At 50.8% G+C, this 23,597-nt stretch overlaps 1 protein-coding gene across 6 annotated transcripts in view; it reads left to right on the top strand.

Moving 5' to 3' along the window:
* CBS (cystathionine beta-synthase) overlaps window positions 1–23,597 on the top strand; it is a 69,726-nt gene that overhangs the window by 3,049 nt on the left and 43,080 nt on the right. For all 6 annotated transcript variants that reach the window (XM_082247281.1, XM_082247279.1, XM_082247283.1 and 3 more), the window contains exons 2-5: window positions 4,059–4,246; window positions 5,538–5,644; window positions 6,035–6,169; window positions 20,323–20,402. In XM_082247281.1, coding sequence (XP_082103407.1) covers window positions 4,065–4,246; window positions 5,538–5,644; window positions 6,035–6,169; window positions 20,323–20,402 — 504 coding nt within the window. In that variant the 5' untranslated portion in view covers window positions 4,059–4,064. The remainder of the gene's footprint in view (window positions 1–4,058; window positions 4,247–5,537; window positions 5,645–6,034; window positions 6,170–20,322; window positions 20,403–23,597) is intronic.

Raw genomic sequence — 23,597 nt, 5'->3', positions numbered from 1 at the left:
GGTTCGGCGGAGGACTCGTATGATTTGTGATGACGCACACACCCTCCGCTGGTACCACTTCACTGTCAGTGACTATTTCTCCAATTTCGAGGCATGTCCTCGTCATGGAAACACACAACATCCCCACAGTACAGAGCCCGGACCTGGCAGAGTGATTCACATGTCATAGGACACTGATGACGAGGACAAGGACAGACTGAGCAGAGTGAGAGCGGGGACTCGGAGACTAGAGGGGGGGAGAGGTCCAACTCCTAGGAGGAGGCTTAGTGAGTGGGGGTTCCCTGAGTGAGTCTGACACCAGTCTGACACCAGTCTGACACCAGACCCAGGCCAGAGCAGGCCGCACACTACTAGGCCAGCCCAGAGTAAGGAAGACTAAGGTCGGTAGATGTGGTGATGTTCTCTGCAGAGAAATGTTTTACTAAAAAGGCGCCCCCCCACTGTGTATAACAGTTATATACCGTGAGTGAGTGTGCAGTATTGGTATGTTTTTTTTTTTTTTTTTGTTTGGTAATACAAATGGTCAGTACTCAGTATTTATGTAATGGTTTTGTTTATTTTGTACACCTCTATCTATATATATATATATATATATATATATATATATATATATATATATATATATATATATATATATATATATATATATATATATATATATATCATCCTAAATATATAGCTATGTTTTGAATTTGAAAAAAATCATATTTTATTTTTCCAATTAAGAAGGGTTCGGTGAATGCACATATGAAACTGGTGGGGTTCAGTACCTCCAACAAGGTTAAGAACCACTGTCCTAAGAGCTGTCACTATCAGTGAAACAAGCCATCATTAGGCTGAAAAAACAAATCAAACCCATCAGAGAGATGGCAAAAACATTAGGTGTGGCCAAATCAACTGTTTGGAACATCCTTACAAAGAAAGAACGCACCGGTGAGCTCAGCAACACCAAAAGACCCAGAAGACCACGGAAAACAACTGTGGTGGATGACTGAGAAATTCTTTCCCTGGTGAAGAAAACACCCTTCACAACAGTTGGCCAGATCAAGATCACTCTCCAGGAGGTAGGTGTATGTGTGTCAGATCAGGAACACTCTCCAGGAGGTAGGTGTATGTGTGTCAGATCAAGAACACTCTCCAGGAGGTAGGTGTATGTGTGTCAGATCAAGATCACTCTCCAGGAGGTAGGTGTATGTGTGTCAGATGAAGAACACTCTCCAGGAGGTAGGTGTGTGTGTGTGTCAGATCAAGATCACTCTCCAGGAGGTAGGTGTATGTGTGTCAGATGAAGAACACTCTCCAGGAGGTAGGTGTATGTGTGTCAGATGAAGAACACTCTCCAGGAGGTAGGTGTATGTGTGTCAGATCAGGAACACTCTCCAGGAGGTAGGTGTATGTGTGTCAGATCAGGAACACTCTCCAGGAGGTAGGTGTATGTGTGTCAGATCAGGAACACTCTCCAGGAGGTAGGTGTGTGTGTGTCAGATCAAGATCACTCTCCAGGAGGTAGGTGTATGTGTGTCAGATCAAGAACACTCTCCAGGAGGTAGGTGTGTGTGTGTCAGATCAGGAACACTCTCCAGGAGGTAGGTGTATGTGTGTCAGATCAGGAACACTCTCCAGGAGGTAGGTGTATGTGTGCCAGATCAAGATCACTCTCCAGGAGGTAGGTGTATGTGTGTCAGAACAAGAACACTCTCCAGGAGGTAGGTGTGTGTGTGTCAGATCAGGAACACTCTCCAGGAGGTAGGTGTATGTGTGTCAGATGAACACTCTCCAGGAGGTAGGTGTGTGTGTGTGTGTCAGATCAGGAACACTCTCCAGGAGGTAGGTGTATGTGTGTCAGATCAAGAACACTCTCCAGGAGGTAGGTGTATGTGTGTCAGATCAGGAACACTCTCCAGGAGGTAGGTGTGTGTGTGTCAGATCAAGATCACTCTCCAGGAGGTAGGTGTATGTGTGTCAGATGAACACTCTCCAGGAGGTAGGTGTGTGTGTGTGTCAGATCAGGAACACTCTCCAGGAGGTAGGTGTATGTGTGTCAGATGAAGAACACTCTCCAGGAGGTAGGTGTATGTGTGTCAGATCAAGAACACTCTCCAGGAGGTAGGTGTATGTGTGTCAGATCAGGAACACTCTCCAGGAGGTAGGTGTATGTGTGTCAGATCAAGATCACTCTCCAGGAGGTAGGTGTATGTGTGTCAGATCAAGATCACTCTCCAGGAGGTAGGTGTATGTGTGTCAGATGAACACTCTCCAGGAGGTAGGTGTATGTGTGTCAGATGAACACTCTCCAGGAGGTAGGTGTATGTGTGTCAGATCAGGAACACTCTCCAGGAGGTAGGTGTGTGTGTGTCAGATCAAGATCACTCTCCAGGAGGTAGGTGTATGTGTGTCAGATCAGGAACACTCTCCAGGAGGTAGGTGTGTGTGTGTCAGATCAAGATCACTCTCCAGGAGGTAGGTGTATGTGTGTCAGATCAAGATCACTCTCCAGGAGGTAGGTGTGTGTGTGTCAGATCAGGAACACTCTCCAGGAGGTAGGTGTATGTGTGTCAGATCAAGATCACTCTCCAGGAGGTAGGTGTGTGTGTGTCAGATCAGGAACACTCTCCAGGAGGTAGGTGTATGTGTGTCAGATCAGGAACACTCTCCAGGAGGTAGGTGTGTGTGTGTCAGATCAAGATCACTCTCCAGGAGGTAGGTGTATGTGTGTCAGATCAAGATCACTCTCCAGGAGGTAGGTGTGTGTGTGTCAGATCAAGAACACTCTCCAGGAGGTAGGTGTATGTGTGTCAGATCAAGAACACTCTCCAGGAGGTAGGTGTATGTGTGTCAGATCAAGAACACTCTCCAGGAGGTAGGTGTATGTGTGTCAAAGTCAACAATGAAGAGAAGACTTCACCAGAGTGAATACAGAGGGTTCACCACAAGATGTAAACCATTGGTGAGCCTCAAAAACAGGAAGACCAGATAAGAGTTTGTCAAACATCATCTAAAAAAGCCTTCACAGTTCTGGAACATCCTATGGACAGATGAGACAAAGATCAACTTGTACCAGAGTGATGGGAAGAGAAGAGTATGGAGAAGGAAAGGAACTGCTCATGATCCAAAGCATACCACCTCATCAGTGAAGCATGGTGGTGGTAGTGTCATGGCGTGGGCATGTATGGCTGCCAATGGAACTGGTTCTCATGTATTTATTGATGATGTGACTGCTGACAGAAGCAGCAGGATGAATTCTGAAGTGTTTCGGGAAATATTATCGGCTCATATTCAGCCAAATGCTTCAGAACTCATTGGACGGCGCTTCACAGTGCAGATGGACAATGATCTGAAGCATACTGCGAAAGCAACCAAAGAGTTTTCTAAGGGAAAAAAGTGGAATGATATGCAATGTCAATCACCTGACCTGAATCGGATTGAGCATGCATTTCACTTACTGAAGACAAAACTGAAGGGAAAATGCCCCAAGAACAAGCAGGAACTGAAGACAGTTGCAGTAGAGGCCTGGCAGAGCATCACCAGGGATGAAACCCAGTGTCTGGTGATGTCTACGCGTTCCAGACTTCAGGCTGTAATTGACTGCAAAGGATTTACAACCAAGTATTAAAAAGTGAAAGTTTGATTTATGATTGTTAATCTGTCCCATTACTTTTGGTCCCTTAAAAAGTGGGAGGCACAAATACAAACTGTTGTAATTCCTACACCGGTCACCTGATTTGGATGTAAATTCCCTCAAATTAAAGCTGAAAGTCTGCAGGTAAAGCACATCTTGTTTGTTTCATTTCAAATCCATTGTGGTGGTGTATAGAGCCACAAAGATTAGAATTGTGTCCATGTCCCAATATTTATGGACCTGACTGTGTGTGTGTATATGTATAATATATGAGAAAATGTACATACATCTAAGAGAAGCAGACACAGAATGAACAAGCTGCATGGTATTTCCTCCCCTGTATTTCACGCAAGATTTCCTGGCTTGTCCCTGATGTTGGGGGGAGGGGGGGGCAGTATTCTGTAGGTGATTTCCTGACATTGGTTGTCCTCTCCCCCAGGACATTATGCCCTCGGTCCCCCCCAACGCAGAAATGGCCTCCTGTCCTCATCTGAATGACAATCACGTCACCAATGGTGGAGCGGAGTTGGTTACTGAAAGGAAATGGATCCGACCGGACCTACCCAGCAAATGTACCTGGGAGCTGGGAATGCCACAGAGCGCGTCACCCCACCACCACATCCTCCCGTAAGTATGGAGACCCCATCCCCCCACCCCCCACACCACCACATCCTCCCGTAAGTATGGAGACCCCATTCCCCCACCCCCCCACACCACCACATCCTCCCGTAAGTATGGAGACCCCATCCCCCCACCCTCCCACCACCACATCCTCCCGTAAGTATGGAGACCCCATTCCCCCACCCCCCCACACCACCACATCCTCCCGTAAGTATGGAGACCCCACCCCCCCCACCACCACATCCTCCCGTAAGTATGGAGGAGACCCCATCCCCATCCCCCCACCCCCAATTACCACATCCTCCCGTAAGTATGGGGCAGACCCCCTTCCACCCCCCCCCCCCCCATCGCCACATCCTCCCATAAGTATGGGGCAGACCCCATCCCCCCCACCCCCCAATCACCACATGCTCCCATAAGTATGGAGGAGACCCCATCCCCCCCACCCCCAATTACCACATCCTCCCGTAAGTATGGGGCAGACCCCCTTCCACCCCCCCATCGCCACATCCTCCCATAAGTATGGAGGAGACCCCATCCCCCCACCCCCAATTACCACATCCTCCCGTAAGTATGGAGGAGACCCCGTTCCTCCCATCACCACATCCTCCTAAACCATACCAGGCCACAAACCCTCAACATGGTGGGGTGAAGGGCCTGGTATGGATTTAGGGGGAGGGGAGGAGGGGGAGGGGTCATACGGTTATTTGTTTTCTGACTTTTCTGTTGCCGGAATTCTTTTGTTTACATTTCAGCTGTCAGTGGGGAATCCGCTGACAGCTGATGACTCATTGGTTGTTATGGACGTGGCGGCCGGCTTCCTGATCCCGCCCCTCAGCAACTGGCTATTCCCGCCCCTCAGCAACTGGCTATTCCCGCCCCTCAGCAACTGGCTATTCCCGCCCCTCAGCAACTGGCTATTCCCGCCCCTCAGCAACTGGCTATTCCCGCCCCTCAGCAACTGGCTATTCCCGCCCCTCAGCAACTGGCTATTCCCGCCCCTCAGCAACCGGCTATTCCCGCCCCTCAGCAACCCGCTATTCACACACCAATCAGTGATTGGAACATTTGGAATTCATTAAAGGAACATACACAACAAGATTCATTCCGGTTTCATTCTGATAAATCCGAATACTCAAAAATTAGTCTGAATTCAATCTGAAAGGAATTTCACGTCCAGTGTTCTATGTTCCACCTCCGGGGCCCCGGCACTGCGTGTCCGCTATGACCTCCTGTATAGAGGCGTGTCCTGGCCGGGCCGCGCTCTCCTCTGATTGGACTCTCCTCCTTGTTTCAGTGTTTCCCCTCCGCCCATCCTGCCCACCATCCTGCAGAAGATCGGACACACTCCACTCGTCCGCATTAATAAAATCGGAAAGCGTCACGGGCTGAAGTGTGAGCTGTGTGAGTATCCTACAGCCTTCCTGCTCCCCGCCCACCTGCCTGCACCCCGCTTTCTGCTCCCCCCCCCCCCCCGCCTGCACCCCGCTGTCTCCTCTCCTCCTTCCTACCCCTCCTGCATGCACCCCGCTGTCTCCTCTCCTCCTTCCTACCCCTCCTGCATGCACCCCGCTCTCTCCTCTCCTCCTTTCTACCCCTCCTGCATGCACCCCGCTGTCTCCTCTCCTCCTTTCTACCTCTCCTGTATGCACCCCGCTGTCTCCTCTCCTCCTTCCTACCCCTCCTGTATGCACCCCGCTGTCTCCTCTATTGGGATTGTACTATTAGACACTGAATAGCCTTTTACACACACTGAATGCACTGTGCACCAATCCTCATATCTGCTTCCCTTAGTGGCCAAATGTGAGTTCTTCAACGCAGGAGGCAGCGTGAAAGATCGCATCAGTCTGCGCATGGTGGAGGACGCCGAGAGAGACGGGATCCTAAAACCGGGAGACACCATTATAGAGCCCACCTCAGGAAACACAGGTGAGGGGGCGTGGCATCATTATAGGGCACACCTCAGGAAACACAGGTGAGGGGGCGTGGCATCATTATAGGGCACACCTCAGGAAACAGGTGAGAGGGGGTGTGGCATCATTATAGAGCACACAGGTGACCTTAGGGACAGGTACCGAGGGGGAAAAGATGATTTGATCCCTGCAGATTACATAGAAATGGCGGGAGTATAATTTTTATCATAGGTGTATTTTATATGATGGAGACAGAATATCAACCAAAAATCCAGAAAAACACATGATACAAATGTTATAAATGGAGTTGCAGTTCAGTGAGTAAAATAAGTATTTGATCCCCTTAGTAGTTGGTGGAGAAACCCTTGTTGGAAGCACAGAGGTCAGACGTTTCTTGTAGTTGGAAGCACAGAGGTCAGACGTTTCTTGTAGTTGGGAAGCACAGAGGTCAGACGTTTCTTGTAGATGGAAGCACAGAGGTCAGACGTTTCTTGTAGTTGGGAAGCACAGAGGTCAGACGTTTCTTGTAGATGGAAGCACAGAGGTCAGACGTTTCTTGTAGATGGGAAGCACAGAGGTCAGACGTTTCTTGTAGATGGAAGCACAGAGGTCAGACGTTTCTTGTAGATGGAAGCACAGAGGTCAGACGTTTCTTGTAGATGGGAGCACAGAGGTCAGACGTTTCTTGTAGATGGGAGCACAGAGGTCAGACGTTTCTTGTAGATGGAAGCACAGAGGTCAGACGTTTCTTGTAGTTGGAAGCACAGAGGTCAGACGTTTCTTGTAGATGGGAAGCACAGAGGTCAGACGTTTCTTGTAGATGGAAGCACAGAGGTCAGACGTTTCTTGTAGATGGAAGCACAGAGGTCAGACGTTTCTTGTAGATGGGAAGCACAGAGGTCAGACGTTTCTTGTAGATGGAAGCACAGAGGTCAGATGTTTCTTGTAGATGGAAGCACAGAGGTCAGACGTTTCTTGTAGATGGAAGCACAGAGGTCAGACGTTTCTTGTAGATGGGAAGCACAGAGGTCAGACGTTTCTTGTAGATGGAAGCACAGAGGTCAGATGTTTCTTGTAGATGGAAGCACAGAGGTCAGACGTTTCTTGTAGATGGAAGCACAGAGGTCAGACGTTTCTTGTAGATGGGAAGCACAGAGGTCAGACGTTTCTTGTAGATGGAAGCACAGAGGTCAGATGTTTCTTGTAGATGGAAGCACAGAGGTCAGACGTTTCTTGTAGATGGAAGCACAGAGGTCAGACGTTTCTTGTAGATGGAAGCACAGAGGTCAGACGTTTCTTGTAGATGGAAGCACAGAGGTCAGACGTTTCTTGTAGTTGGGAAGCACAGAGGTCAGACGTTTCTTGTAGATGGAAGCACAGAGGTCAGACGTTTCTTGTAGTTGGAAGCACAGAGGTCAGACGTTTCTTGTAGATGGAAGCACAGAGGTCAGACGTTTCTTGTAGATGGAAGCACAGAGGTCAGACGTTTCTTGTAGATGGGAAGCACAGAGGTCAGACGTTTCTTGTAGATGGGAAGCACAGAGGTCAGACGTTTCTTGTAGGTGGAAGCACAGAGGTCAGACGTTTCTTGTAGTTGGGAAGCACAGAGGTCAGACGTTTCTTGTAGTTGGGAAGCACAGAGGTCAGACGTTTCTTGTAGATGGAAGCACAGAGGTCAGACGTTTCTTGTAGTTGGGAAGCACAGAGGTCAGACGTTTCTTGTAGTTGGGAAGCACAGAGGTCAGACGTTTCTTGTAGATGGAAGCACAGAGGTCAGACGTTTCTTGTAGATGGAAGCACAGAGGTCAGACGTTTCTTGTAGATGGAAGCACAGAGGTCAGACGTTTCTTGACCCATCTTCAGTGTTCTGGCTGAGGGAAGAAGATTCTCATCCAAGATTTTACAATACTTGGCTCCGCCCATTGGCCCCTCAATGCAGCAAAGTCAGTCTGTACCTTTATCAGAGAAAGATCCCCAAAGCATCATGTTTTCACCTCTGTGCCTGAGTGTAGGGGTGGCGGTGACTGTAGGTGAAGGGACAGTGAGTGTAGGGGGGGTGGACGGTGAGTGTAGGGGGGGGGACGGTGAGTGTAGGGGGGGGGGACGGTGAGTGTAGGAGGGGTGGGGGAGTGTAGGGGGGGGACGGGGACTGTAGGGAGTGGCTCAAGAAGAAGCACATTAAGGTCATGGAGTGGCCTAGCCAATCTCCAGACCTTCATCCTATAGAAATGTATGGAGGAGCTGAAACTTCGAGTTGCCAAGCAACAGCCAAGAAACTTTAAGGATTTAGAGAAGATCTGTAAAGAAGAGTGGAGCAAAATCCCTCCTGAGATGTGTGGAAACCTGGGCGCCAACTACAAGAAACGTCTGACCTCTGTGCTTCCATCTACAAGAAACGTCTGACCTCTGTGCTTCCATCTACAAGAAACGTCTGACCTCTGTGCTTCCCAACTACAAGAAACGTCTGACCTCTGTGCTTCCCATCTACAAGAAACGTCTGACCTCTGTGCTTCCCAACTACAAGAAACGTCTGACCTCTGTGCTTCCCAACTACAAGAAACGTCTGACCTCTGTGCTTCCATCTACAAGAAACGTCTGACCTCTGTGCTTCCAACTACAAGAAACGTCTGACCTCTGTGCTTCCCAACTACAAGAAACGTCTGACCTCTGTGCTTCCATCTACAAGAAACGTCTGACCTCTGTGCTCCCAACTACAAGAAACGTCTGACCTCTGTGCTTCCCAACTACAAGAAACGTCTGACCTCTGTGCTTCCATCTACAAGAAACGTCTGACCTCTGTGCTTCCATCTACAAGAAACGTCTGACCTCTGTGCTTCCATCTACAAGAAACGTCTGACCTCTGTGCTTCCCAACTACAAGAAACGTCTGACCTCTGTGCTTCCATCTACAAGAAACGTCTGACCTCTGTGCTTCCATCTACAAGAAACGTCTGACCTCTGTGCTTCCAACTACAAGAAACGTCTGACCTCTGTGCTTCCAACTACAGGAAACGTCTGACCTCTGTGCTTCCAACAAGGGTTTCTCCACCAACTACTAAGGGGATCAAATACTTATTTTACTCCCTGAACTGCAACTCCATTTATAACATTTGTATCATGTGATGAGCGGTGGATCCTGTATGCAGAGCGGTGACACGGGTTCAGTTATGTGCTGAGCCCCGGGGGGGTAAATTATCAGCCGCCTATACCTGAGCACAGCAGACAGAGCCTGGGGGGGTAATTACTGTGCACTCAGCTCTCCCACCTCCTCCCTGTCACATTTTACCCAGAGCCTCCCCCTCCCCCAGTGTTTGATGGAGGTGAGGATGTTCCAGTCCTCAGGGCGTCTCTCTGATAATAGGAGACCGGTCCCACACCTGCTACCCAGCATTCCAACCAGCACACCTTACATCCCCTCCCCCCCCCCCCCTTATATCCTCCAATGTATTATTATATAGGATTTGTATATCACCGACAGTTTACCCAGCACTTTACACCATGAGGGCAGACAGTACAATACAGGGGGCCCGGATCATCAGAGCTTACAGTCTAATATCTCCTTATCAATATTGTAGGGGGGGCGCAATCTGGAGGCTGTAAGGTCCCAGCGCGGTGCGTCCAGCAGTGATGGCTGCCCTGTACAGAGGAAAGAACTGACGTCTGCCCCCCCCCCTTCCTCCCGGGCTCTCCGTTCCCCCCCCCCCCCTTCCTCCTGGGCTCTCCAGCAGTGATGGCTGCCCTGTACAGAGGAAGGAACTGACATCTGTCCCCCCCCCCCCCTTCCTCCTGGGCTCTCCGTTCCCCCGCCTCCTCTCCTCCTGGGCTCTCCAGCGGTGATGGCTGCCCTGTACAGAGGAAAGAACTGACGTCTGCCCCCCCCCCTTCCTCCCGGGCTCTCCGTTCCCCCCCCCCCTTCCTCCTGGGCTCTCCAGCAGTGATGGCTGCCCTGTACAGAGGAAGGAACTGACGTCTGTCCCCCCCCCCCCCCCTCCTCCTGGGCTCTCCGTTCCCCTGCCTCCTCTCCTCCTGGGCTCTCCAGCGGTGATGGCTGCCCTGTACAGAGGAAGGAACTGACATCCCCCTCCGCCCCCCCCCCCTTCCTCCTCTCCTCCCGGGCTCTCCGGTCCCAGCGTGGTGCTTCTGGCGGTGATGGCTGCTCTATACAGTGGGAGGAGCTGACGTCACCCCAGCCTCCTCTCCGTGTCCAAGAGCGGACACAATTTTAAAGTGCGACATGTTGGGAGTCTATTTACTCGGTGTGACATCATCATTCACATTCTACAAAAAAAATGGGGCTAACTTTACTGTTACATATTTTTGGTAAAAAAAATCGCAATAAGTGTATTTTGATTGGTTTGCACAAAAGTTATTGCATTTGCTAACTAAGGGAAAGATTTTTGTCTTATGCAGTGTTACTGTAATAATGACACTGGCAGGGAAGGGGTTAACTTTATTGGAGATGCAGGGGTTAAGTGTGTCCCTAGGGGCGTGATTCTAACTGTGGGGGGGCGTGGCTTGTGATGTAACCACAGAGACATACAATCCTACATAACCGGACTGTATGATCTCTGCAGTTACACAGGGAGAATGACAGACGGTTGTGTTTACATCATCCGCCTGCCTTTCTCCCTCTCCAGCGGGAGATCGCGAGTGACCGGCGGACATCGGAGCCGCCGGTCACTCGCCCGGGGATGCAGGGGAACGAGAGGGGGCGGGAGCGCGCCTCCAGCGGTGCATGCTCGCCCCCTACAGGCTCCTGGGCAAAGTGATGTAGTAGTACGTCACTTTGCCCAGGAGGGGCTGACTGCCGCAGAAAATATACTGTGGGCGGTCGGCAAGTGGTTAATGCTCAGGATTTTCCCCCTCAATCTAAAACCCTCCTACACCTCCAGGGTTCCCGAGACCGAGTCTACCCAGACCAACCATATTTTATCAAATTTTTTCAGGCAACCCCTAGCCAAATATGTAAGCTTGTAGAGAGGCAAGGCATTATTAATGGGAAACCCAAGCCCCCACAGAGGGGGGATCAGGACTCTTCCACTGCAGTGCAATCCTCTTTTTAGAGTAAAAGAATAGGATACGGGATAACACCTTCTTAGACTGCCGAAGGTCTTCCTTGGCCAGGTTCCCGAGTAGGCACCTGTCAGGAGAGCAGACATTCGGAAGAGCCAGCTTTTCTTCTATGAGTCAACACCCCCCCCCCCCTCCCTTCCAGAAGTCCTGGACCCTAGGGCATGCCCAAACCATATGAAAAAAATCACCTTTGGGTGCCTGACACCGGTGACATTCCGCAGAGGGAAGCCTACCCATGTGGTGTAATCTATGCGGAGTATAATAAATCCTGTGCAAGTAATTGAGTTGTATCAGTCTGTCACCGGCCGCTATAATCCCAGCAAACTGGGACTCAAGCAGCTCGTCCCAGGCTTCCTCCTCCAACTGTGGCAGCTCTGAACACCAACGGCCTTTAAGTTTAGTCAGTTTTGTCGTGGAAATTAATAGGGCTTGGAACATAGAAATTCACTCGATGCGCTGGAAAGCTCACTTGTGGATATTAATACGTGCCAAACGCCATTAAACCCTTGTACTGAAAAGTACAATGTACCGCTCTTTTGTATAAGGTTATCCAATTGCTCGGCAGCAAAGAAATGAACAGACATGCTTGCTGTAGTCAATTCAATGCTATCTGGAGGTTTCCTGAGTAACTGAGCCCTCCAAAACACAGCAAGTTTATTTAACAAAAGGGGGTTACAGGGAGTGGCTCCAAAACCACCAATCACAGAACATGTATACATTCAAAAAGTACAATAGGAACTGTAGAGTAGATGCCCATGAATGGACACGACTGAACAAAGGGAATCCCAACTGTAACATAGCACATGGCTTCTCATCGTTCATTCATGTCAATCCATAAACATGGACTCATACCTGTTAGGGGGTCTTATCAAACATGATTCATATAAATCATATTTGATAGTGACCATTCTAATTGTTCCAGTTGATGAGGCTTTATCTGCATAAGATAATAGCAGCAGTTTCTCATACGGATCGAATATGACTAAAAGATGCCATCCATTAATCTTGCTAAAATGAGAAGAATGCCATATCACAAACATATCTCCGCAGTACGGGGCCCCGAACTGCGGGTATATATTTGTGCGATGGACTCTTTGCTACAAGTATTGTGCCATCTCATCCAATGGAAGGTTTTCACTAACAGGTCTTTCCTGCAATGACAGTTAAAGCAATAATCACTGTGAATAGCGATTACCGCTAAAACTGACACTGGGAGACATTATGACTATTTAACTAAAGAAATGTCCACAATCACATTTTCCACAACAGTTTATTCTCCTGATCCATCAGGAGCAAAGAGTAATATTTAGAAATAAGTTTCCCATCGTCAGCATCCATAAATTCCCTCTCCAGTCGTGCTGTCGACAAGTGCACCCCCGTTAAGGCCAAATTGCGCTGCCACCGCATGCCGAAGTTGCTGATAAAGAAACCAGCAGGTAGAGGGTACACCTAGTTCCAGTCGAAGGGCCGGGAAGGACTTGAACGCATGGTCCTCAAACAACTGGTATGCATATTTCAGTTCAAAGCTCGCCCATCTCCGAGGATCCGATAATTTATACAACTCTGGCAGCCCTGGGTTATACCACAACGGAGTGTTAGGAGATTGATTAAAGGAGGATCCCCCCAGGCGTTTATTACAAATATGAGTAATTTCATGTGAGAGCCTCAAGATCCCCCACCCCACCGGAGGGGTATGGACCTTTCCTATACAGGGAATTCAGGAGGGCCTCCTAGGATCCCATCACTGCCGCCGAAGTAGTAAGCACCGCATTGGGGAGGACAGGGAAGAACCAGGCATGAACATGACTCAATTGGGATGCTAGATAGTAGGCCTGGAGGTCAGGGACCGCCAGACCCCCCGCCGTGGTAGGGAGCTTCAACGTATGCAGGGAAATCCTGGCCGGCTTCCTTCCCCAAATAAAGTACATGAGTATGGTCTTGATAGCTCTAAAAAGTGATTTAGGGAGATACACCGTGGCTTGCCAAAAAAGATATAGGAAACTGGGTAAATATATCATTTTAAAAATATTAATTCTCCCCATCAGATTGAGAGGCAACTTGACCCAGGTTAACAGAGTCAACTTAAAGCCCCCTACACACGAGTAGAAATTTGGCCGGGATATTTCGTCTGACGACCGATCTGACAATTTTCGGCTTGTTAGTATGGTGCTTTCCGACAACCCACTCCGACTTTTCAGACGAAAAAATCCTGGTGTGCAGGCTATATAATTGTTGTCGACTGTCAAAACACATCCGATTTTCGTCTCATTAGTTCAGATTTCGATGGGGAAAAATCTTATGAGCAAGACTGGGCATGCTCAGAGATGAAAGAACACAAAGAAAGCAATCCAACACATGACATCACTTCTGAAGTAGAATTCTGTCGTGCGGGAAAATTTCTGTGCAGTCTAGAGCACATTCTGGACAAAATACGGACGACCGGTCGGCGGAAATTCGTTGCGTGTGTACGAGGCTTTAGTCTCTGTATCAACGGAGTAATATTATTATCTACATAAGCTTGTATAGGTTTCTGAACCGTCACCCCCCAGGTACTTAAATTTGGGAACCACTTGAAGCGCATGTGGAATAACTATGTTAGATGACGGTAGGATCAAAAGGAAAGACCACCGACTTATTCCAGTTGACTTTAAACCCAGAATATCTCCCAAATGTTTCAATCACCTCCAGGGCCACCGTCAACGACTCCTCGTGATCTGCCAAATAAAGAAGCATGTCAGCATATAGGGACGTTTTCTCTACCCAGTCTCCCACCCTACAACCTCGTATTCTCTCTTCCCTCCTTAGTAGGGCCGCCAATGGTTCTATGGCCATGGCAAACCACAGGGGCGACAAAGGGCACCCCTGTCTGGTACCACGACACACAGAAAAAGGCTCAGTGATACTGCTATTAACACGAAGTCTAGCCATTGGAGAGTCATACGGTAGTCTAACCCATCGAATAAACTCTGACCCAAAACCAAGCCGTGCAAGGATCGCAAACAGGTAGGACTATTCCACAGATATCAGTATCCAAAGACACCACCACCCTGGTGTCTGGAGCCTCCGTAGGGATTTGAAGATTCGTGAATCGCCGGCGCAGGTTTATTGCCGTAGAGCGTCCCGGGATAAATCCGTTTAATCTGGGTGGATGATTTTAGAAATGATGGAATTCTCTCTGCGGGATAAGACATTAGACAAAATCTTAACATCCACATTAATTAAGGAAATAGGACGATAAGATTCACAATATCTGGGGTCCTTGTTCGGCTTAGGAATTAGAACTATGAGGGCCTCTCGAAGAGAGGTCGGAAGCACCCCACTATCAAAAGCTTCAGTTTATCAGTATATGGCCAACAGGCGCGGGGTGAGGAGTTCCGAGTAAGCTCGATACCACTCAATGGGAAAGCCATCCAAACCCGGAGTCTTATTGGCAGCGAAGGTCATCACTGCTGCAATCTCCTCAGTGGAGATGGGTGATTCCAAGGCTAACCTATCAGCGTCATTGAGCGTATCTAGAGGGACTTGTTGTTGTAAATATGCATCCAGCTCATTCAGGGGATATAGGAAACCTGAGATGTGTACAAGGATTGAAAAAAGGAGACAAAGGCCGCCTTAATATCCTCTAAGATGTCGGTCCCTGAGTTTTGCAGGATGGAGCATGCTATAAGGAAGATGTCGGTCCCTGAGTTGTGCAGGATGGAGCATGCTATAAGGAAGATGTCGGTCCCTGAGTTGTGCAGGATGGAGCATGCTATAAGGAAGATGTCGGTCCCTGAGTTTTGCAGGATGGAGCATGCTATAAGGAAGATGTCGGTCCCTGAGTTGTGCAGGATGGAGCATGCTATAAGGAAGATGTCGGTCCCTGAGTTGTGCAGGATGGAGCATGCTATAAGGAAGGTGTCGGTCCCTGAGTTTTGCAGGATGGAGCATGCTATAAGGAAGGTGTCGGTCCCTGAGTTTTGCAGGATGGAGCATGCTATAAGGAAGATGCCGGTCTCTAAGTCGCTTTTTCACACTCAAAAACGCAGCTCTTTGTTTCGGTGTTGTGGCAGAGAAATCGGGGAAGATGGTAATGTTATTATTAAACCTGAGATCCGGCAATTCCCTGGCTTTCCTCAAGGCAGCATCCTTGTCTCTGAAATGTAGAACGCGCACCAGCAATGGTCTGGGCTCAGCCCCTGGGATGGGAGCACGAGAGGGGACTCGGTGGACCCTCTCAATAGCAAAGAGTAGGGTAAAGGTGTCCGGTCCCAGGGACCTGCGCATTTAGTCCAGGAGAAAGTCCCCTGCCTGTCCTCCTCCTGCCCCTTCAGGGAACCCCAAAAAACGTAGATTATTGTGCACATTATCTTTGAGGAGGGCGAAATCCACCCACAGGGCGTCTATGTGAGAGGTCAGTGAGGCCTGGCATCCCTTAATGGCGTCCATGATCTGCAACAGGGTAGGTTCTGCCATCCGTGCAGCTCCCCGGAGATGGAGTACGGGCGCCATCTTGGGCCTGTCCAGGGGAACCGGAGCTGCGGCTCACCGGGGACGGTGGGACATCCCTACCGTACTTCACCATGTCCGTGGGGTCAGGAGGCTTCCAGACATCGTTAGGGGATGGAGCGAGGTCTGTATGAGTGCGGATGGTGGATTTTGTGGTGGATTATTCAGTGGCGGCGGAGCTGCCTAAAAACGCTCCTCACATCCCGGAAGACGGACACGCCCCCAATGAGTCGGATTTTTGGTAATCTGAAGGTAACCATCATTGTGGGCCTCATATGGCCGTCTCCATCTGCAGTGCAGCTGAGGCTGCAGAGAGGAGGTGGGGAATCTGTCCTCACTTTCTCAAAAATGAGACTTCAGGGGTCTGTTTGGACCACTAATATCTCACACCAACCCCCCCCCCCCCCTCCCCAACAGCATTGTGGGGGGGAAAAAAACTATGTAAAACATTAATTGTAATTTTTTTTTAATTCAAATTGTGTAAGAAGAAAAAAAGACTAAAAAGCGGCACCTAATGTGGCATAATTTAGCCCCACCCACTGTGTGCTCCCCCCCCCCCCCCCCCCTCTGCAGGCCAGTTCAGGACCCGGAGTGTAGCAGGCGCCGTCCAGCCCAACGAGCGGAGAGTACCTGGAGAGGGAAGCTGCAACCTGGAATGGGGTTCAGAGAAGGGGGGGGGGGCTGCATCATGGCACCATGGGCCTCTGGGTTGTGCTTGGCCCCCTGCACCTCATTAGCTACACACCCCGGGGGGGAGGCAACTTATGCATGTCCCTGGCTGGTGTCTGTGCGCCCCTCCCGTGAGTAGGTTCCCCTGGCGTGTGTATACAGTGATGTGATGGGGGGGGGGGGGTGGGAACACAGACAGTTCCTGTGCAGTGTGGTTACATAGTAGGTACATAGTAGGTGAGGTTGAATAAAGACAATAGTCCATCCAGTTCCCCCTGTGTAGGTGTGTGTGGCTGTAATCATCTCTAATACCCCTGAATGTTCTGATCCTTGAGATGTAAGTCTAAGAGTCTTATAAAAGTAGCCATACTTTCCGCAGTTACCACCATTTGTGGTAGAGAATTCCACACTCTTTTAGCCCCTACTGTAAAGAACCCCCTGTGTAGCCTGAGGTTAAATCTCTTCTCTAATCGCAGTGTATGCCCTCGTGTCCTCATGCATTCCTTGCGAATTAATAGTTTTTTTTCTATGCTCTGGTCACCGTTGAGGGATTTGTAAATCGATATCATGTCCCCTCTCACGCGTCTCTTCTCCAGGGAGAATAAATCAAGTGCTTCTAAACGCTCTTCATAATTAAGGTCCTCTAATCCCCTAAAAAGTTTAGTTGCCCTTCTCTGGACTCGCTCCAGCTCCAACACATCCCTCCTGAGGACTGGCGACCAGAACTGGACAGAATACTCCAGATGCGGTCGGACCAGAGTTTTATAAAGTGGAAGGATTATAGTCTTAACTCTGGAATACATCCCTTTCTTTATGCATGCTAATATTCTGCTGGCTTTGGCAGCTGCCGCTTGACATTGCATGCTGTTGCCTAGTCTATCCTCTACCAGGACTCCCAGATCTTTATTTTTGATTCCCCCAAAGGTTCCCCTCCTAACGTGTATTGTGCTTTTATGTTATTGGTCCCTAAGTGCAAAACCTTACACTTCTCCACATTAAACCTCATTTGCCATGTTGTTGCCCACTCCGTTATTTTGTCCAGGTCATTCTGTAGGATATCTGCTTCATGCTGTGCAGTTATTGCCCTGCCCAATTTTGTGTCATCTGCAAAAACTGATATCGAACTCCTGATCCCGTCCTCAATGCTGTTTATGAATAAATTGAACAAGGTTGGTCCCAGGACTGAGCCTTGGGGGACCCCGTTTACCACCCCAGACCAGTCTTTAGTATGCGTTATTACCCCCCTTTGGACACGCCCCTTTAACCAGTTCCGTATCCAAGAGCAAACCTTGTGGTCGATGCCTGTCGCCCTTAATTTATAAATCAAATTTTTGTGGGGAACTGTATCAAACGTCTTAGCAAAATCCAAGTACACCACATCCACTGATCTCCCCTATCCAGGTACCCCACATCCACTGGTCTGCCCCTATCTAGCTCACAGCTCACCTACTCGTAGAATGTTAAGAGATTGGTTTGACAAGAACGCCCATTTGTAAACCCGTGCTGATTACTGCTGATGATGTTGTTGTCCTTAGCAAACTCTACGATATAGTCCCTTATCATCCCCTCCAGAAGTTTACATACTATCGATGTCAGACTGACCGGCCTATAATTTCTGCCCCTTTTTTTGCATATTGGTTCCACGTTAGCTTTCCTCCAATCCCCTGGTACATCTCCTGTCCTAATACTGTCAGCAAAGATCAGGAACAGTGGTCTAGATATAACCTTACTGAGTTCTTTGAGTACTCTCGGATTTACGCCATCCGGGCCTGGTGATTTGTTTGTGTAATTTTATCCAGCCTTTCCCTGATTTCACCCTCTGTTAGCCATAGTGGCAAGTCCTGTGTATTACTACTAACCATACAGTCATGGTCAGTGTACCCCCATACAGTCATGGTCAGTGTATCCCATACAGTCGTGGTCAGTGTACCCCTCCTTTTTCCTGAGTTAAGACTGACGAGGAAAAAGCTTTCAGCACGGTTGCTTTTTCAGTGTCCTCTGTAACCATCCCCCCATCATTGTTAATTATGTGTGCAATATGCTCTGCCCTAGTTTTTTTGCTGTTGATATATTTAAAGAATTTTTTTTTTTTTTTTACTATCCTCCGCTATTTGTCTCTCAAAGTTGATTTTAGCCATCTTGATTTCGTGTTTACACTTCTTATTTGCCTCCTTGTATTGCTGGAAAGCCGATACTGTGCCCTCTGATTTATATTTCTTGAAGGCCAATTTTTTTCCCCTAATAAGTTTTTTAACGCTACGGTTTAGCCAGCCAGGTTTGGCTTTGTCTCTTCTAAATTTTTCCCATAGGAATGCACTGTGAGATGCATTTGTTTTATATGTTCCTAAAGCATTCCCATTTTCCTCTGTGGTCAGGGATCCCAGGGTTTGGTCCCAGTTTACCCTTTCCATCAATGAGTACAATTTTGGAAAGTTTGCCCTTCTGAAGTTTAGGGTTCTTATGTTCCCCACTTGCCTTGTTATATTGTTATTTACACTAAATGTGATCATCCTGTGATCGCTAGATCCCAGGTTGTCCTGGACTCCTACCTCCGAGATTATGTCTGGGTCATTAGTGATCAATAGATTCAGGACTGCGTTTTCTCTAATAGGAGAATCCACCAACTGTGACCTCTAATTATCCTGTAAGGTTTCCGTGAATAGACGGGCCTTCTGTAAGTGTGCAGTCCCCTCATCCCAGTCAATGTCGGGATAATTGAAGTCCCCCAATATGACTTACATCTCAAGGATCAGAACATTCAGGGGTATGAGAGATGATTACGGCCACACACACCTACACAGGTTGAACTAGATGGACTATTGTCTTTATTCAACCTCACCTACTATGTAACTATGATGACTGATCCCAATCTTGCCACTTTACCCAAAAGTGCTAAAAATTCCAGCTCTACCTCCTCCCCTTGGTTAGGTGGCCTATAGCAAACCCCCACAACTACTTTTCCCTTTTCTCCTTCCCTATGGAGTTCTACCCACACAGATTCTAAATCCATGCTCATCCCTTCCGTAATGTCACTCCTCTCTATCACCTTTACATTGTTCTTGACATAGAGACATACCCCTCCCCCTCTTTTTCCTACCCTGTCCTTCCGGTACACCGAATACCCTTGGATATTGGCTAGCCAGTCACGTGAGGGGTCGAACCAAGTCTCCGTTATTCCCACAAGGTCTATGTCCTCCTCATGTACTAACATTTCCAACTCATCCATTTTATTAGCTAGGCTCCTGGCATTAGCATATACCCCTCTTAGTTTCACGGAAGTTGATATTGCATAATGCTTAGTTTTATTTCTGTTTAGACCCCCCAATATTAGACTCTACAGACCTGCTGTCGCTTCTGCCCCCAATGATACTCTCTGGCCTTAGTTCCCTCCTGACTGACTCTACCACTGCCCCCCCCCCCCCCGTCTCCTAGTTTAAAAGCCCCTCCAACTTGGTGGCCATCTTTTTCCCCAAAAGAGCTGTACCGTCCCCATTAAGGTGCAGCCCATCCTTACTAAAGAGCCGGTAGCCGACTGAGAAGTCAGCCCAGTTCTCCAGGAACCCAAACCCCTCCTTCCTACACCAATTCCTCAGCCACTTGTTAAGTTCCCTAATCTCCTTCTGCCTCTCCTGTGTGGCTCGAGGTACAGGCAGTATTTCAGAGAAAACCACCTTGGAGGTCCTTTTCCTCAATCTATTACCTAAGTCCCTGAAATCGTTCTTTAGGATCCTCCACCTTCCTCTTACTTGGTCATTAGTGCCCTCATGCACCATGACCGCTGGGTCATCCCCAGCCCCGCCCAATAATCTGTCTACCCGATCCGCAGGGAGGTGATGGGGAGGGGAGGGAACACAGACAGTCCCTGTGCAGTGAGGTGATGGGGGAGAGGAGGGAACACAGACAGTCCCTGTGCAGTAAGGTGTATCGGGGTGTTTTGCAGGGATCGGTCTCGCCCTCGCGGCGGCTGTGAAGGGATATCGCTGCATCATCGTTATGCCAGAAAAGATGAGTATGGAGAAGGTGAGTGCTGATATTTCCCCCCTCCCCCACCCTTGGTAGGGATCTGACTGATGACTCGGGGGGGGGGGGGGGGTGGTGTTGGAGAGGTGACGGATGACTCGGGGGGGAGGGGGGGGGGTTGCAGTGTTGGGGCAGGAGAGGTGACAGATGACTCGGGGGGGGGGGGGGCTGTGTTGGGGCGGGAGAGGTGACGGGTGACTCGGGGGGGCTGTGTTGGGGGAGGAGAGGTGACGGATGACTCGGGGGGGGGGGGGGGGCTGTGTTGGGGCGGGAGAGGTGACGGGTGACTCGGGGGGGCTGTGTTGGGGGAGGAGAGGTGATGGATGACTCGGGGGGGGGGGGGGCGTGTTGGGAGGAGAGGTGATGGATGACTCGGGGGGGGGGGGGCTGTGTTGGGGGAGGGGGGAGGAGAGGTGACAGATGACTCAGGGGGCCGTGTTGGAGAAGGAGAGGTGACTGATGACTCGGGGGGGGGGGGGGCGTGTTGGGGAGGAGAGGTGACAGATGACTCAGGGGGGCGTGTTTGGGGGAGGAGAGGTGACTGATTCAATGGGGGGCCGTGTTGGGTGAGGAGAGGTGACTGATGACTCGGGGGGGGGGGGGGGGATTATGGGGAGGAGAGGTGACTGATGACTCGGGGGGCTGTGTTGGGGAGGAGAGGTGACTCATGACTCGGGGGGCTGTGTTGGGGAGGAGAGGTGACTGATGACTCGGGGGGCCGTGTTGCGGAGGAGAGGTGAGGGATGACTCGGGGGGGCCATGTTGGGGAGGAGAGGTGAGGGATGACTTGGGGGGGGCCGTGTTGGGTGAGGAGAGGTGACTGATGACTCCGGGGGGGGGCTGTGTTGGGGAGGAGAGGTGACTGATCACTCGGGGGGGGCTGTGTTGGGGAGGAGAGGTGACTGATGACTCGGGGGGGGGGGGGGGATTATGGGGAGGAGAGGTGACTGATGACTCGGGGGGCTCTGTTGGGGAGGAGAGGTGAGGGATGACTCGGGGGGGCCGTGTTGGGGGAGGAGAGGTGAGGGATGACTCGGGGGGGGGGGGGGGGCTGTGTTGGGGAGGAGAGGTGACTGATCACTCGGGGGGGGGGGCTGTGTTGGGGAGGAGAGGTGACTGATGACTCGGGGGGGGGGGGGGGGAATTATGGGGAGGAGAGGTGACTGATGACTCGGGGGGGCTGTGTTGGGGAGGAGAGGTGACTGATGACTGGGGGGGGGGATTATGGGGAGGAGAGGTGACTGATGACTCAGGGGGCCGTGTTGGGTGAGGAGAGGTGACTGATGACTCCGGGGGGGGGGGGGCTGTGTTGGGGAGGAGAGGTGACTGATGACTCGGGGGGCCGTGTTGGGTGAGGAGAGGTGACTAATGACTCGGGGGCTGTGTTGGGGGAGGAGAGGTGACTAATGATTCGGGGGGCTGTGTTGGGTGAGGAGAGGTGACTGATGACTTGGCAGTTTGTTTTGGGGGAGGGTGTATTCTCTGCTGATTCCCAGTGCTCTGCGTCCTGCTGGGATGTTTGTATAATGGGGGATGGGAATCGCACACGGAGCCCCGGGGCCACATCCGTAGCGGGGCCCCTCACTCTCATTCCTGCCGGGATTAGTGACGGATCACCACACAGAGTTCCCGCATTTCACAAATCTAATCCCCTCCCCCGTGATTCAATATTGCGATGGATGATGATGACCAATTGACTGAAAGTTTTGGGGGTGCAGGGGAGAGAAGGGAGGGGGTGTAAGGAAGTGTGGGGGGAAGGGGGTGCTGGGCAGGGGGAGATGGGGGCATGGAAGTGGAGGGAGGAAGGGGGTACAGGGAAGGGAGGGGGGTGTAGGGAAGGGAGGGGGTGCATGAAAGGGCAGTGAGGGGGGAAGTAGGGTGGGGGGAAGGGGGTGCAGAGAAGGGAAGTGTGGGGGGGAAGGGGGTAAACGGAAGTGAGGGGGAAGGGGGTGCAGCTGACATGGAAGAGGACCTGTATGAGGCCAGAAGACTGTGGAGGACGGTGAGGTTGGAGGAACACGCTGTAGCTCAGGGGTGAAGGGCAGAGAAGCGGGGGGGGGAAGAATCGCAGGGCAGAGACGTGGGGGGCTGGAAAGGGGTGCAGGGCAGAGAAGTGGGGGGTGCAGGAAAGGGAAGTGAAGGGCAGAGAAGGGACGTGTGGGGGGGAAGAGGGTAAAGGGAAGAGAGGGGGAAGCCGGGTGCAGCTGACGTGGAAGAGGACCTGTATGAGGCCAGAAGACTCTGTGGAGGACGGTGAGGTTGGAGGAACACGCTGTAGCTCAGGGGTGCAGGACAGAGAAGCGGGGGGGGGAGAATTGCAGGGCAGAGAAGTGGGTGGTTTGAAGGGGGTGCAAGGCAGAGAAGTTGGGGGTGCAGGGCAGAGAAGTGGGTGGGGGGGGCGGGTGGAAGGAGGTGTAGGGCAGAGAAGTTGGGGGTGGAAGGGGGTTGCAGGGCAGTGTGGGCGGGGGTGCAGGGAAGGGAAGTAAATGAGAAGTTATGGGGTTGCAGGGAAGGGAAGAGAGGGGGAAGCAGGGTGCAGGGAAGTGAGGGGGGAAGAGGGTGAAGGGAAGGGAAGAGAGGGGGAAGCCGGGTGCAGCTGACATAGAAGAGGGACCTGTATGAGGCCAGAAGACTCTGTGGAGGACGGTGAGGTTGCAGGAACACGCTGTAGCTCGGGGTGCAGGGCAAAGAAGTTGGGGGTAGAAGGGGTTGCAGGGCAGATAAGTGGGGGGGGGGTGCAGGGAAGGGAAGTAATGGTGCAGGGAAGTGAGGGGGGAAGCAGGGTGCAGGGCAGGGAAGTGAGGGGGGAAGCAGGGTGCAGGGCAGGGAAGTGAGGGGGGAAGCAGGGTGCAGGGCAGGGAATTGAGGGGGGAAGCAAGGTGCAGGGCAGGGAAATGAGGGGGAAGGGAGGGCAGGGACGTGAGGGGGGAAGAGGGTGAAGGGAAGGGGTTGAAGGGAAGAGAGGGGGAAGCCGGGTGCAGCTCACATGGAAGAGGACTTGTATGAGGTCAGAAGACTCTGTGGAGGACGGTGAGGTTGCAGGAACACGCTGTAGCTCGGGGGTGCAGGGCAGAGAAATGGGGGGGGGGGGTGGAAGGAGGTGCAGGGCAGAGAAGTGTGGGGGGGTGAAGGGAAGTAATGGTGCAGGGAAGTGAGGGGGGAAGCAGGGTGCAGGCCAGGGAATTGAGGGGGAAG

This window comes from Pelophylax lessonae, assembly GCF_965119305.1.
Source record: "Pelophylax lessonae genome assembly, chromosome: 2".
Lineage (NCBI taxonomy): Eukaryota > Metazoa > Chordata > Amphibia > Anura > Ranidae > Pelophylax > Pelophylax lessonae.
The sequence above is the reverse complement of the archived record's forward strand: the minus strand, read 5'-3'. Positions and strand labels throughout refer to the sequence as shown.